Genomic DNA, 14191 nt, shown 5'->3' on the forward strand with positions numbered 1-14191 from the left:
TTGAAACAAAGTTAATGGGACAGAAGAATTGGATTCTTAACTTTATTTAAACAGCTTACCTGTAACTGGACATGGAACAACAGACTGGTTCCAAATAGGAAAAGGAGTACGTCAAGGCTGTATATTGTCACCCTGCTTATTTAACTTATATGCAGAGTACATCATGAGAAATGCTGGACTGGAAGAAACACAAGCTGGAATCAAGATTGCCTGGAGAAATATCAATAACCTCAGATATGCAGATGACACCACCCTTATGGCAGAAAGTGAAGAAGAACTAATGAGCCTCTTGATGAAAGTGAAAGAGGAGAGTGAAAAATTTGGCTTAAAGCTCAATATTCAGAAAATGAAGATCATGGCATCTGGTCCCATCACTTCATGGGAAATAGACAAAAACAGTGTCAGACTTTATTTTTTTGGGCTCCAAAATCACTGCAGATGGTGACTGCAGCCATGAGATTAAAAGACGCTTACTCCTTGGAAGAAAAGTTATGACCAACCTAGATAGTATATTCAAAAGCAGAGAGATTACTTTGCCGACTAAGGTCCGTCTAGTCAAGGCTATGGTTTTTCCAGTGGTCATGTATGGATGTGAGAGTTGGACTGTGAAGAAGGCTGAGTGCCGAAGAATTGATGCGTTTGAACTGTGGTGTTGGAGAAGACTCTTGAGAGTCCCTTGGACTGCAAGGAGATCCAACCAGTCCATTCTGAAGGAGATCAACCCTGGGATTTCTTTGGAAGGAATGATGCTAAAGCTGAAGCTCCAGTACTTTGGCCACCCCATGCGAAGAGTTGACTCACTAGAAAAGACTCTGATGCTGGGAGGGATTGGGGGCAGGAGGAGAAGGGGACGACCGAGGATGAGATAGCTGGATGGCATCACGGACTCGATGGACGTGAGTCTGAGTGAACTCTGGGAGTTGGTGATGGACAGGGAAGCCTGGCGTGCTGCGATTCATGGGGTCGCAAAGAGTCGGACACGACTGAGCGACTGAACTGAACTGAACTGTGCAGCTATTTAAAGACTACAGCTACCAAGTTGCAGAGCACGGCCTACGCCTACACATGCCCCAGTGCTAATTCTGAGTTTCTGTCTTACCTTACACCTACTTTCCCAAGCATGCCCCGAGGCTTCTTGGGATTAAGAGAGTAACGGCAGGGAGCCAGGGTAAGTCCTGGGTTCTGTGCCACTCTGTACCCCAGGTCTGATTACCCACGCCCAGTGGGCTCCACAGGCCTTCAGCCAGTTCAGACCCTTCGCCAACTCTCTGGCAGGGCCTGGCAGGAGCCTCCCTACTTTAGAGAAGGGCGGTGCATGCAGACCCACGCAGAGGTGGCAGGGTCTTGGCTCAGCCTGCGGTGCTTGGAATAGGGATGACAACAAGTCTGAGCTCTTCCCCCCAGTTGGATTTGTTGCTGTGCATTTGGGGGTAGGCATCAGGAGACCCTCCTCCTTGGAGGAGAGGGGCGGGCCTGGGGTCTGTCCCCCAGTCCTCCCCAGGGCTTGGGTCCAATCCCACAGAGGAGGACAGCTGGAGGGAATAAGGGCTGGAGAGGTGGATCCCTGAGGGCCCAGCTGTCCACTTTGGGGCCATGAGAGACGCAGGCCGGGGCCTGGCGGAGCAGCGGCCTCCTTAGCTCTCCCAGAAGCCCCACAGCCCTGGTCTGGTGAGGTCGGGTGGGGGGCGCCATTCTGCTTGAACAGAACTCAGGAGACCCCCCTCGCGGGGCAGAGGCTCCCTGGGTGCGGGAAATGTCCTCGTGGAGGCCAGGACACCGGCATGCTTATCCTGACCCACACGGATGCCCACCGAGGGGGCCTCAGAAACAACTGCTGGGGTGCCGGCAGGAACACTGCGTTCCTGGGGTTCTCTTGGAGGAGCTGAGGTCAGCAAAGTGAGCTACAAATGCTGACAGGGTCTCTGCGGCACCCGCAGGCCTGCCGGGCAGTTTCAGAGCTTTCAGGGTACAGATGCCTGCCCGGTGCCCTGGGCCCCGCTCCAAGGGCAGGCCCACTCCTCGGGAGACCAGGCCGGTCCCGGGAGAAGGGGGGACAGAGCTGCTGAGCCCAAGCCACGGGGTGTTTAGAGGTGGTGGCCCCCTGACTCCAGGTGGGGCTGGGTCACATGGCTGTACTGACACAGCCCCATGATGTGAGCCGGGGCAGCGTGACGTGAGCTGGGACTGCATGTGACGTGATCCAGGGCTGCATGTGTTGTGAGCCGGGACAGTGTGACGTGAGCCGGGGCTGCTGTGATGTGAGTTGGGGCTGCATAACATGAGTTGGGGTCAGCATATTAAAAAGCAGAGATATTACTTTGCCAACAAAGGTCCGTTTAGTCAAGGCTATGGTTATTCCAGTGGTCATGTACGGATGTGAGAGTTGGACTGTGAAGAAAGCTAAGCACCAAAGAATTGATGCTTTTGAACTGTGTTGTTGAAGACTCTTGAGAGTCCCTTGGACTGCAAGGAGATCCAACCAGTCCAGTCTAAAGGAGATCAGTCCTGGGATTTCTTTGGAAGGAATGATGCTAAAGCTGAAACTCCAGTACTTTGGCCACCTCATGTGAAGAGCTGACTCATTTGAAAAGACTCTGATGCTGGGAGGGATTGGGGGCAGGAGGAGAAGGGGACGACAGAGGATGAGATGGCTGGATGGCATCACCGACTCAATGGACATGAGTCTGAGTGAACTCCGGGAGTTGGTGATAGACAGGGAGGCCTGGCATGCTGCGATTCATGGGGTCGCAAAGAGTTGGACACGACTGAGTGACTGAACTGAACTGAACGTGAGCTGGGGCTGCATGTGTCGTGAGCCGGGGCAGTGTGACATGAGCTGGGACTGCGTGTGACGTGATCCAGGACTGTGTGTGATGTGAGCCAGGGCGGCATCACCATTCCGCAGTGTCCACAAAGCCCCAGGCACACAGAGCTGCTCAGGAACATATTTGTGAAGGAAAGTGGGGAGCCTGGGAGCGGTCAAGCCCACGAGGCGGTCCCTACCCGGGGAGATAGGTCTCGCAGGTCAGGTGGCCGAAGTCAGCGCCGTCGCAGTCCTCCACGCCCCGGTGCCGGTGGCCGTCTCCGCAGTAGGCCCGGCGGCAGCCTGCAGGGACACAAGGGGGACACAGCCCTGAGGGGCCGGGGAGGGGGCGGCCGGCAGGACCACGTGGCCGCAAGGGCCCTCCTCTCGCACACGGCCTTCCACAAGGGTCCAGACCCCAGTCCCATGGAAGGGGGCGCTGGCCCTGGTGCAGGCCCTCCGCTCATCAGCCGAGAGCCCACCCCAGCCTCGTGTCCTTGTCCCAGCCTGGGGCGTGGATGCTGTCCCCCGTCGCGGGACCACTGCCAGTTCCCACACGGCCAGGGTCGGGAGACCGCGGGCCCCGGGCTCAGTGATGGCCTTGGGGTGGGGGTGGAGAGGGGAGCGGCTCTGGTCTGTCTGCAGGGAGCCTCCAGGCAACCCTGTGTCCCCCTGGAAACCAGACCACGTCTTCTGCCAGCTCTGTTCTTATCCGAGGGGAGGTGCCGGGAGTATGAACCCTCGTCTTTACAAGGGTGTCTGAGCCAATAGGGCTTGAGACCCTTAGGCGGTCCTTCCTGCCGTGTCACCTCCACGAGCGCCCAGGGGCCTGCGGGCAGAGCCGTGGAACCCTAGGAGCCCGGAACCGTCAGGGGAAGAGCAGCTTCCCCGGAGAAGCAGCCGCTTTACCCACCGGCCCTATGTGCCCTGCTCCTCCTGCCAAGCTCTTGGCTGGTGAGGGACACGCGCTGGGCACCTGCGCCTTCCTGTCCCCGAACCGGAGCCCAGGTCCTCACTGCAGGGCCCAAGAAGCCGTGCAGGGAAGGAGCGTCCGGCCCCAACAGCACCCAGACCATCCCCATGACGTCGGCTCACGGGATCTCAAGGCTTCAGCCGTCCATGCCCGTCACACCTAGTTTTCAGGGAAGCCCTCGGTCACCCCACTCACCGTGTAGCCACCCCTCTGAGACGGGGTGACTTGGTGGCTTTCAGAGCCGCCTCCAAACTCTGCCTGGACTCTGAAGCTCATGCTTTCCACCTCACCTCCTGCTCTCATCCCTTGACTTTTAAAAGAAAAGGGAACAGGGACGCTCCGGTGCTAGGCTGCCTGCCTGTCCCGGTCACATCTGTGAGCCTGAGGGCTGCTCGGCCGCCCAGTCCCCTAGCGCTCAGCTCCGAGGACTCTGTCTGCTGAGAGGGAGCCTGATTCAGAGTCTCGGCTTCTCCCATCTGCCTCTCAGACCTCTTGTACCACCTTTCTCTCTCGATGAGAATGTGGGTTTTGCCGAGAAGTAGGATTCAGGAAAAAAGGGAGGGCTCTGGGGCTTCTCTGGGGTCCAAACCCTTGACAGCAGCTCCATCACCATCCTTGGACGGTTCGGAGGGTTCACACCTGGCCTGAGCGAGGACGGTCATCCCCTCTAGCAGCCTAGCGCTGGCTCTGCTGCCGCTAAGTTGCTTCAGTCGTGTCTGACTCTGTGCGACCCCATAGACAGCAGCCCACGAGGCTCCTCTGTCCCTGGGATTCTCCAGGCAAGAACACTGGAGTGAGTTGCCACTTCCTTCTCCAATGCATGAAAGTGAAAAGCGAAAATGAATTCGCTCAGTTGTGTCTGACACTTCGCGACCCCATGAACTGTAGCCTACCAGGCTCCTCCATCCATGGGATTTCCCAGGCAAGAGTACTGGAGTGGGTTGCTGTTGCTGGTTCTAGAACCATCCAAAACCAGCGTGGCTGGTGTCCAGGGCCTGGCCTGATGCCAGCCCCGCGGTGGTACATGCTGGCTCCCCCGGGGCCGGGCCCCACTCACGGATGCATTCGTCGCCGGCGTCTGTGTTCCCATCGTCACACTCCTCCCCCGACTGCAGGACCCCGTCCCCGCAGGAGCCGCGGTGGTCTCCAGGGTAGTCCCGGGGGTGGACAGGTGTCAGCTGGCCAGAGAAACAGCGCAGTTACCAGGGACAGTGTGCCAGGCAGCTGGGGACAGAGGCTCTGGGTGGGCACAGGGCGGTGGGGGCTCCTGTCCCAGGGCCAGAACTCTGCCCTTGGTGGGGAGGCTGGGCCGCGGGGATCCCCATCTGGAGCCTGGACTCAGAGTGGAGGCTGCAGGCGGGGGCCCTGGGCCCAGAGAGCTCTCAGAGGCTGGGTGAGGGGGGGCTCAACCCTCCACTGAAAGCCCTGCGCCTGGCCTCCCCTTCCTTCAGAGGTGCGTCCCTCTGCGGAGCGCCACCTTGGGTACCTGGACGGGGAGCCAGCCAAAGCTGTCCTTGAAGTACAGGGACCTCTGGTCTCTGCGGAAGGCAATGGCGTTCTGGGTGTTCAGCCTCTCCAGTTCCTCCTGGTTGTTGACCACAAAGATCTGCCGGAGAACACACTGGTGAGGGTCCCGGAAAACACTTCCCCAAGAAGCAGGGCTTAAAGAGCCAGAGGAGGAAAAACAAGCCCTGTGGGGGGCTGGTGGTCAGTGGGGATAGGGTTGGCATTTGCGCTATTGGGTCCCTCCTGAAGTGAGGGCTAATGATTCCCACATCCTCCCAACCTGGTTCAGAATGTTTGAGTTTGGAATAAAAATATCCACCAAGGTTTAAGATTTTTAAATCTTCAAAGTGTTACAAAGACTTCAATAAAAAGGTGATGTCATCTAATCAAGTATTTCAACATTTGGAAATGATTCTTAAAATTCTTACCCTCAAAGACATTTATGACAATGCTATTATATGAGGGAAAAGCTTGGAGCACTTGATCCGTTTCTGAAAATAAGGCTCTGGTTAAATAAATCATAGCACAGCCACATGATGCATGGATTATTATGTATCCATTCGAACAATGAATTTATGTCCAGGGTTTACTTCAAAGTAATCCAAAGGAGGGTGGGCTGTCTACGTCAAGTGTAAAGAAGAAAGGAGATGAGCTGGGACTTGATCATTGTTGAACTTGGGTAAAGAGGACGTGGGGGTTCCTTAAACTATCTGTTCCGCATTTGTATTTACTTGCAATGTTCCGTAGTGTTTTTCTTAAAAAGAGACAGTCTAGTGGTTAGCACTCAGTGTTTTCACCGTCAGAGCCCAGGTTCAATCCCTGGTCAGGGAACTAAAATCCCGCAAGCCGAATGGCATGGCCAAACAAAAAAGACACAGAAAATTCTCCACTGTGGACCCACAACGTTACCTTGGTTTTCTTCTTTGGATTTCCCCCTTATTTTCCAGTTTCCTATAACAAGTTTGTGCCCAGTGTAACGGGGAAATAAATTTTGCTAAAAGGTTTTTACAAACCCCAGGGGGTCATCAATCACGTCCTAAGGGGTGAGCACCCCCCAGATTCCTCCCAGGAGAGCCTTACCACAGGAACTCGTGGGGAGCTGGGCCCATACACAGACTCCCCGTAGGAAGGGTTATTCACATTCATGGGGGGTCCACAAAGACATCTTCCTGGGGGCCCAGGAAATCCTCTTTCCCCCTTGGGTCCCATTACAAGTTGTCCTAGAAAGCAACAAACTGCTGTTAACAGAGCAAAGGAAAAGAAAACAGCCCAGGGAAGCATCAGCAAGTTTCACGGCAGAAAGAAGCCTGATGTCTAGTGTTTCAGAGAGGTCTAGAGGAGACAGACTGGCACTTCTGGCCCAAGCTGTGGGTCCCCTAAACACGCTGAGTGCGGCAGCACCTTTGCCAACCCTGCTCCTCCCTTCCCTTTCTCTACAGTTCAGAGACTGGACATTCTTCTCCCCAGACCCCCTTGCCCCTGGAGGTGACCCTGTGCCTCAGTGATGGCCAATGCAAGGTCTATGGCGGGAGAAGGGTGGGCTTCTGGGAAAGTCTCTCCTGCTAAGGGAGAAGCAGGGCTGGATGGGGACATAGCTCCCTCCTTCTTCTTGCCTGGAAGACAGACATGATGGCTGGTGCTATAGCAGCTGTGCTGCAACCCTGAAGTAAAATAAGCCAGCATACAGGGAAAGCAAGGGCCTGTGGGACCTGGGGCCCTGAGGGGGACACCCAGAGACTGGACCACAGCCAGCCACTGTCTGCCCCTGGACGTCTTTGCTGCAGAAGCAAAACAATCCTCCTTTATGTTTGCGTGCTGCGTTTCTTCCGTCGTGTCCAACTCTGCGACCCTTTGGGCTGTAGCCCCCCAGGCTCCTCTGTCCATGAGATTCTCCAGGCAAGATTTCTGAAGTGGGTTGCCATGTCCTCCTCCAGGGGACTTTCCCCACGCATGGATGGAACCTACGTCTCTTATGTCTCCCGCATTGACCAGCGGGTTCTTTACCACTAGCACCACCTAAGAACGTCTTACTGATGAGCATGTTACTGGCTGATAACTTTCATTTTTTTTAATTCATTTTATTTTGTTATTATATATAGGGACTTTACAAAGGAAACTCTGAATGTGGGTTTCTTTGATTTCTTCTAGAAGAAAATGGGATGTTTGAAAATGCTCAGCCTATTTTTTTCTTCCCTGATTCTGAGAAGAGTGTCTGAAAAAAGATACGATGGGAAAATTCACTCTCTGCAAGGTGGGAGACCTGCTAGGGCTGGTAATTCTCACCTTGACTTTTAAAGGCCCTGATGCCCAGACCACACTCCAGACCAATTCCATCAGGACTGCTGAGAAGGGGACTCAGGCAGCTGTGCTTTTCAACGCGCCGCTGGGCTTGGGAAATGGTCTTCGCACAAACCTCCTACAGACTGTCCTCCTCTCCAGCCTCCATCCCCTCTTCACCAGGCACCTCCTTGCTCTCTCCTGACTCGGGTTCAGGAAGCCTTCCTGAACCCTCCTGCTCCGTCCTGCTCACACTGAGGACAGTTCTGTGGTCCCCCACGCTCTGTCTTACTGGCACGTGTCTGTGATTCTGTTCCCCGTGAGATCATCAGGCTGGCTGCGTCTCCTGGAGGAGGGGATGCTCACCTCCACGAGGGCAGGCGGACACCTGTTTTCACTCACCAGGGCGTGGCACCCAGCAGGGGACACAGTGCATGTCTGATGATTCGGATGAGAGAACCCAGATGAACTAAGCTCTTCAGAAAAGACTAGAGGTCCCACTCTAGTTGGTGGAAAAATGCCAGAGCCAGGGCCATCCAACAGGAAAAGATGGGCACTGAAAACAGAAATGAGTAGATACCCCTCCTTCTGGGAAGTTAAGCAGGGGCTTGGAGATGAGCCAGCTGTTGGTTTCAGGTTGGACAGCTGTGCCCAGGGCAGTCAGCAACTGGGGACACAGTCTGCAGATCCCATGAGGGTGCGGAGAACATGACCCCGGGGGAGAGGGCTGGGTCAGAAGGCCGCAGAGGCAGCTGCAGCGGCAGGAGGAGAGCCCCGCGGGGCCGCCCACACCGAGACTTCCTCAGCCGGTGGATAGGTCGGAATGCTGTCAGCCTTCAGGGAAAGGAGGCCCACCAGCATCTTACACCAAGTTATGGTCATTCGTCCTAACAAGAAATACAGACACAGTCCGGGAGGAATGCCGGTCTCATGTTCGGAGAGAGACTCCACCAGCTCAGGAGTGTCCTGGGGAGTTTGCACCTGGGGCAGCTGAGATGGGAGTGCCCTGTAACCAAGGATGGGAGAGCGTCATGGGGGCCACCTTCCAGCTGCCTGTGCGATCCCAACTTTTCCTCCAGGACCGTGGAGTCTGTCCCATTAATCCAGGGTGAGATTTGAATTCATGTCCACTTAACACTAGGAGACACATGTCCAAGAATTACTGATGTGTGCAGGAAGCTGGCAATCCCCAGGTACCACGCTGATTCCCTTATGCCCTGTCTGGGGCAGGAAGGACTCCGCCAAATCCGTAATTTGGTTATTGCAAATTACATCTTCAAGGCCTTTTGCCACTGTTCCTTCCTCTGGCCCCCAGCCCCTCTTTCTTGGTTACCTTGGGTCGTGATAAGCTCCCGCCGCCTCCTGCTCCCCAGCACCATCCTGCCCCCCTGGCACTGGGCACCACCAACAGAGGTGGCCTCGAGACAGGTCAACAGGATGTGGCGGGGAGCCTGCTTCCTGCCCCCTCCCCGCCACTTCCTCCCAGCTGTCCAAGGGCATCCATTACATCTGCCCGATTCCTGCCAGGCTGTCCCGAAGGGCACAGCCGCCTGATCTCCCCAGCCTCAGCCTCTTGGAACTTGTTTAGCGAGCAGCCTCCCCGTCTCCTGGCAACCAGAGGACCAGCCCTGCCTCTCTGCCTAAGGGGCCTCCCATCCCCATTGGCTGCTGCTGCGGTGGGAGCAAGTCCCAGAGGGAATCTGGGAGAAGGCAGAGCAGTCCCGGGCCGTCCCATCACCCCTACCCCGCCCTGTCCCTGAAGAGGCTGCACAGCTGTGCGGGAGGGTCTTGGGACCGGGGGTCACAGGCGGACTTCAGACCAGGAGTGGCCACCAGTCCGCTCGGTGACTTCGGGGGATCTCTGAGGCTTGAAGTTCTCATCTACAAAGGGAGGGTGGGATCAGACCAGGGGATAACCCGGGGCCCTCAGAGCGTGAGAATGTCCCAAGATGGATTTGGGACAAGGTGTCTGGAGCTCTGGGTGTAGGTAGACACATGTTTTTTTCCCGAGAGTGGAACTTTATCAGGCTCTCAAAGGTAGTCTCAGAAATCAGTTTGGAGGCCTGTCCCAACTCCTGATGATGATCCAACTGGTCCCGTGTACAGGGAAGCTCTCTTCTAAATGCCCCCCTCTCCTACTGTCCCCAACCCCCACCCCCCAACCCCCAAAAGACACATTTCCAAAGAGCAGGATTCTTGCCCCATTTTCTTCAGTCCCCTCACTCTGGGAGGTTCCACAGAGGGAACGTGACTCAAAGGAAGGCACAGGGAAGGGACATCAGTCAAACAGCCCGCCCACATCCTGCTTGGCTGCTGTGCAATGATCCAGGGGCCAGCCTGACAGCTAAAGGGGCCCAGGTGTGTAAGAACCGACGGGCGGGTGCAGGTGGGGATGCCAAGCTGACTCAGCCAGGGCCCTGCCTTGAGGACCTGCCACCAGGAGGACAAGGAGACACACCTGCAGGAGGCAGTCACCAGTGAGGGGCCGGTGCAGTCGCAGTGGGGACTGCGGCCCAAGGGAAGGAGACGGCCCATCAGGGTCCAGGGAGGGTGCAGAAGAGAGAGCTTGGAAGGAGGGGAGGAGATGGTGGGGTGGACCCAGGGCTAACAGGAATGCTGCTTCAGGCCAGGTGTGCCCAGGGGGACTGTAGGAATATGCTCCCACTCAACCAGGAGCAGGGTCCTCTGGAGGACAGAGGATGCTGTAGGGGAGGGGGCAGGAAATGGGGCAACACCACAGCAGGCGGACAGAGAAGGTGCTGGAGAGCCAAGGGCAGAATGCAGGGCTACACTGGCCCTGCGACAGGGAGGGGCTGCACTCCAGCCAGAGGCTGACAATCCGGCTGGCCGCCAAGGCAGCGGCTGAGGGTCTCCAAGCCCTGCCCTTCCCACCCCACCCCAGGCTTGACGGGGGAACCGGGATTCAAGTCGGATACACTGTGAGACCCCCGAGGTCTTCATTTGCAGGGATGCCACCCAACCACAGGCCCCCTGGCTATTCCTTAGTTCTGTGAGCTCTTAAATACCCTAGGAAGAAGAGGTGGCAAGAATACACCGAAGAACTATACAACAAGGATCTTCATGACCCAGATAACCACAACGGTCTGATTACTCACCTAGAGCCAGACATCCTGGAGTGTGAAGTCAAGTGGGCCTTGGGAAGTATCACTATGAACAAAGCTAGTGGAGGTGATGGAATTCCAGTTGAGCTATTTCAAATCCTGAAAGATGATGCTGTGAAAGTGCCACACTCAATATGCCAGCAAATTTGGAACACTCAGCAGTGGCCACAGGACTATTCCAATCCCAAAGAAAGGCAATGCCAAAGAATGTTCAAACTACCACACAATTGCACTCATCTCACACACTGATAAAGTAATGCTCAAACTTCTCCAAGCCAGGCTTCAACAGTACATGAACAGTGAACTTCCAGATGTTCAAGCTGGTTTTAGAAAAGGCAGAGGAACCAGAGATCAAATTGCCAACATCCGCTGGATCATCAAACAAGCAAGAGAGTTCCAGAAAAACATCTATTTCTGCTTCATTGACTATGCCAAAGCCTTTGACTATGTAGACCACAACAAACTCTGGAAAATTCTGGAAAAGATGGGAATACCAGACCATCTGACCTGCCTCTTGAGAAATCTGTGTGCAGGTCAGGAAGCAACAGTTAGAGCTGGACACGGAAAAACAGACTGGTTCCAAATAGGGAAAGGAGTATGACAAGGCGATATATTGTCATCCTGCTTATTTAACTTATATGCAGAGTACACTGGGCTGGAGGAAGCATAAGCTGGAATCAAGATTACTGGGAGAAATATCAATAACCTCAGATATGCAGATGACACCAACCTTATGGCAGAAAGTGAAAAAGAACTAAAGAGCCTCTTGATGAAAGTGAAAGAGGAGAGTGAAAAAGTTGGCTTAAAGCTCAACATTCAGGAAACTAAGATCATGGCATCTGGTCCCATTACTCATGGCAAATAGATGGGGAAACAGTGACAGACTTTATTTTGGGGGGCTCCAAAATCGTTGTAGATGGTGACTGCAGCCCTGAAATTAGAGAACACTTGCTCCTTGGAAGGAAAGTTATGACCAACCTAGACAGCATATTAAAAAGCAGAGACATTACTTTGCTGACAAAGGTCCGTCTAGTCAAAGCTATGGTTTTTCCTATGGTTTTCCTCAGTGGTCATGTATGGATGTGAGACGTGGACTATAAAGGAAGCTGAGCACTGAAGAATTGATGCTTTTGAACTGTGGTGTTGGAGAAGACTCTTGAGAGTCCCTTGGACTGCAAGGAGATCCAACCAGTCCATCCTAAAGGAAACCAGTCCTGGGTGTACATTGGAAGGACTGATGCTGAAGCTCAAACTCCAATACTTTGGCTACTTGATGCAAAGAACTGACTCACTGGAAAAGACCCTGATGCTGGGAAAGACTGAGGGCAGGAGGAGAAGGGGACGACAGAGGATGAGATGGTTGGATGGCATCATCACTGACTCAATGGACATGGGTTTGGGTGGACTCCAGGTGTTGGTGGTGGACAGGGAGGCCTGGTGTGCTGCAGTTCATGAGGTTGCAAAGAGTTGGGCACGACTGAGTGACTGAACTGAACTGAACTGAAATACCCCAGGAGCCAAAGCATCCCTTCCAAAGGCAAAACCTGGGCTTCAGACCATGCTGTCAGTCTCTGGGGTTGGCAGCCCAGGGGCGTGGGCTCGAGGGAAGCGTCCTGCCTCAGAACCGAGGAGGGAGAGGACTGATGGGAAGAGCTTTCCTCTGGATCATCCAGTCATCTCAGGGAGACAGTCTGGGCAGGGACGCGGGCCGAGCTGCTGCTTGGCCAGATCCCCTAACAGACAGAAATGGGTGCGGCAGGATGTCGTAGTGACTAATGCTTGACCTTCCCGATTTTTTCCTTCCCGATTTCAAGGGGGCGGCAAGACTGTGCTTTCTAGCCCTTGCTGAGAAACAGGTCATATTAGAAGACGTTTGTATTCTGTTCTCAAAAGAGGGCAGCATTGTATGAGGACCAAGAGGAGGAAGGGGCTGGAGGTCAGAAGAGGAGAGATCACCCGAGACATGGGAGGACAGGGACCCCAAAGCCTGGAAATAAGGAGACCCCTAATCTCAGGAGGAATGGCTGTGGGGTGCTCCTGGGAAAACTGACCTTTGAAAACCAGGATTCCCAGGTTTGGGGATGGTCTGACACCCGTGCCTGGTATGAAGATAGTGGTCCGCCCTCTGATCACGTGGCCTCGGGCAACTGGTTTCAGAGGTGAATGGGGCCAGTCAAGGGCCGGAAGGACCTCCTGTGATATCCTTTCACCCTAACCCCCCAGGATCTCTGCCCCACTGTTCTGTGACAGCTGAAGAAGTGGAGAGAAGCCCATAACGTGCAAGACTGACTTTCCCCAGCATCCTAGCTTGTTGCCGTCTCAGGGCCAGTTTTCATTTGGTTTCAAGGATCTAACAGAATGACATTTCTTGACCATCCCATGGTGTGGTTGTAAATATTTTCCCATAAACACAGTGGGGAAAAGCGCACTTTGGAATTTTTAAATACCTTCATTTTCTTAAGAATTAGAATAAAATTTTTGGTTCCTTTTGCATAACTGAAAACAATGGATCTTGCACGGTCAGTAAACAGTATTCATCTACATAAACACAGCACCTAGAGATGCGATGTTAAAACAGAGGGTGTGCTGTGTACAAACCAAATAAAAGGCTTAGCTCCTCAAATCAAACAAAGTAAAACCAGGCAGCAGTGTACCTATGGCCTATTCAAGGGAGACTTTCATTTCTTTGTAATAATTTCTTTCCATATTCAGTGCAAATGTGTAAGGACTCTGTCATAATGCTGTGTAAGATAGGAAAACTTGCCATGTCATCTTTCCTCTGAATTGCTTGGAGCCATGAGATGTTTTTTTATAAGGAGGTGTTCGCTGTTGAAGTAACTAGCTGGTTATTTTTCACTTCATGTATAAATGACATCACCAATGTGATTTTTTTTTCTTTTTCTCTCCTCTATTTGTTCTCCAAAATGCTAACTCAAAACCATAACAGTGTTTATCTACCTCGTGTAAAACTCGAATAAGCCAAATGGTGGATAAATTAGAAGTGTATTGAATTGCCGCAGGCATTTCAAGTCCGGCCTCTGTTGGACTCCCTCTGGGAGGCTGGACAGAGGGCGAGACTGTGGACCAGGTGAAGCAGTGAAGTTCTTACCTGCAGAGGGGGGACCTGGGGGGCCTGGGAGACCCGGACGGCCAGGTGGACCAGAAGGCCCGGGTTTGCCTGGGGGGCCTGTCACGCCGCTATCTCCTTTCTGCCCCTGACGGAGAAAAAGGCAGAGCCCGTTATAAGAGCAGGACTTTGAAGACTTTCTTCCCCAGTCAGCTCTCCATTGGCAACAAGCTTGTACTTTGGAGCAAGTGCTGGAGGAAGAATGCACTCCTGGAGGTCACCAAGCTCATAAAAAGCTCAGGGCAAGCAACATTTGAGACAGTGCTGGGTGCAAGTTTATAGATACCCATTTTTTTTTATATTGGGGTATAGCTGATTTACAATATCGTGTTCATTTCCATGGTACATCATAGTGATTCAATTGGTTTTTTAAAAAAGATTAT

At 53.7% G+C, this 14191-nt stretch overlaps 1 protein-coding gene across 4 annotated transcripts in view; it reads right to left on the reverse strand.

Annotated features, from left to right (window-relative positions):
• COLQ (collagen like tail subunit of asymmetric acetylcholinesterase) overlaps positions 1 to 14191 on the reverse strand; it is a 65835-nt gene that overhangs the window by 1701 nt on the left and 49943 nt on the right. For all 4 annotated transcript variants that reach the window (XM_069568564.1, XM_069568574.1, XM_069568541.1 and 1 more), the window contains exons 12-16: positions 13791 to 13896; positions 6363 to 6502; positions 5263 to 5382; positions 4834 to 4954; positions 3004 to 3106 (exon numbers count right to left, since the gene is read on the reverse strand). In XM_069568564.1, the coding sequence (XP_069424665.1) occupies positions 3004 to 3106; positions 4834 to 4954; positions 5263 to 5382; positions 6363 to 6502; positions 13791 to 13896 (590 nt within the window). The remainder of the gene's footprint in view (positions 1 to 3003; positions 3107 to 4833; positions 4955 to 5262; positions 5383 to 6362; positions 6503 to 13790; positions 13897 to 14191) is intronic.

Source organism: Ovis canadensis, chromosome 1 (genome assembly GCF_042477335.2).
Source record: "Ovis canadensis isolate MfBH-ARS-UI-01 breed Bighorn chromosome 1, ARS-UI_OviCan_v2, whole genome shotgun sequence".
NCBI classification, from domain to species: domain Eukaryota; kingdom Metazoa; phylum Chordata; class Mammalia; order Artiodactyla; family Bovidae; genus Ovis; species Ovis canadensis.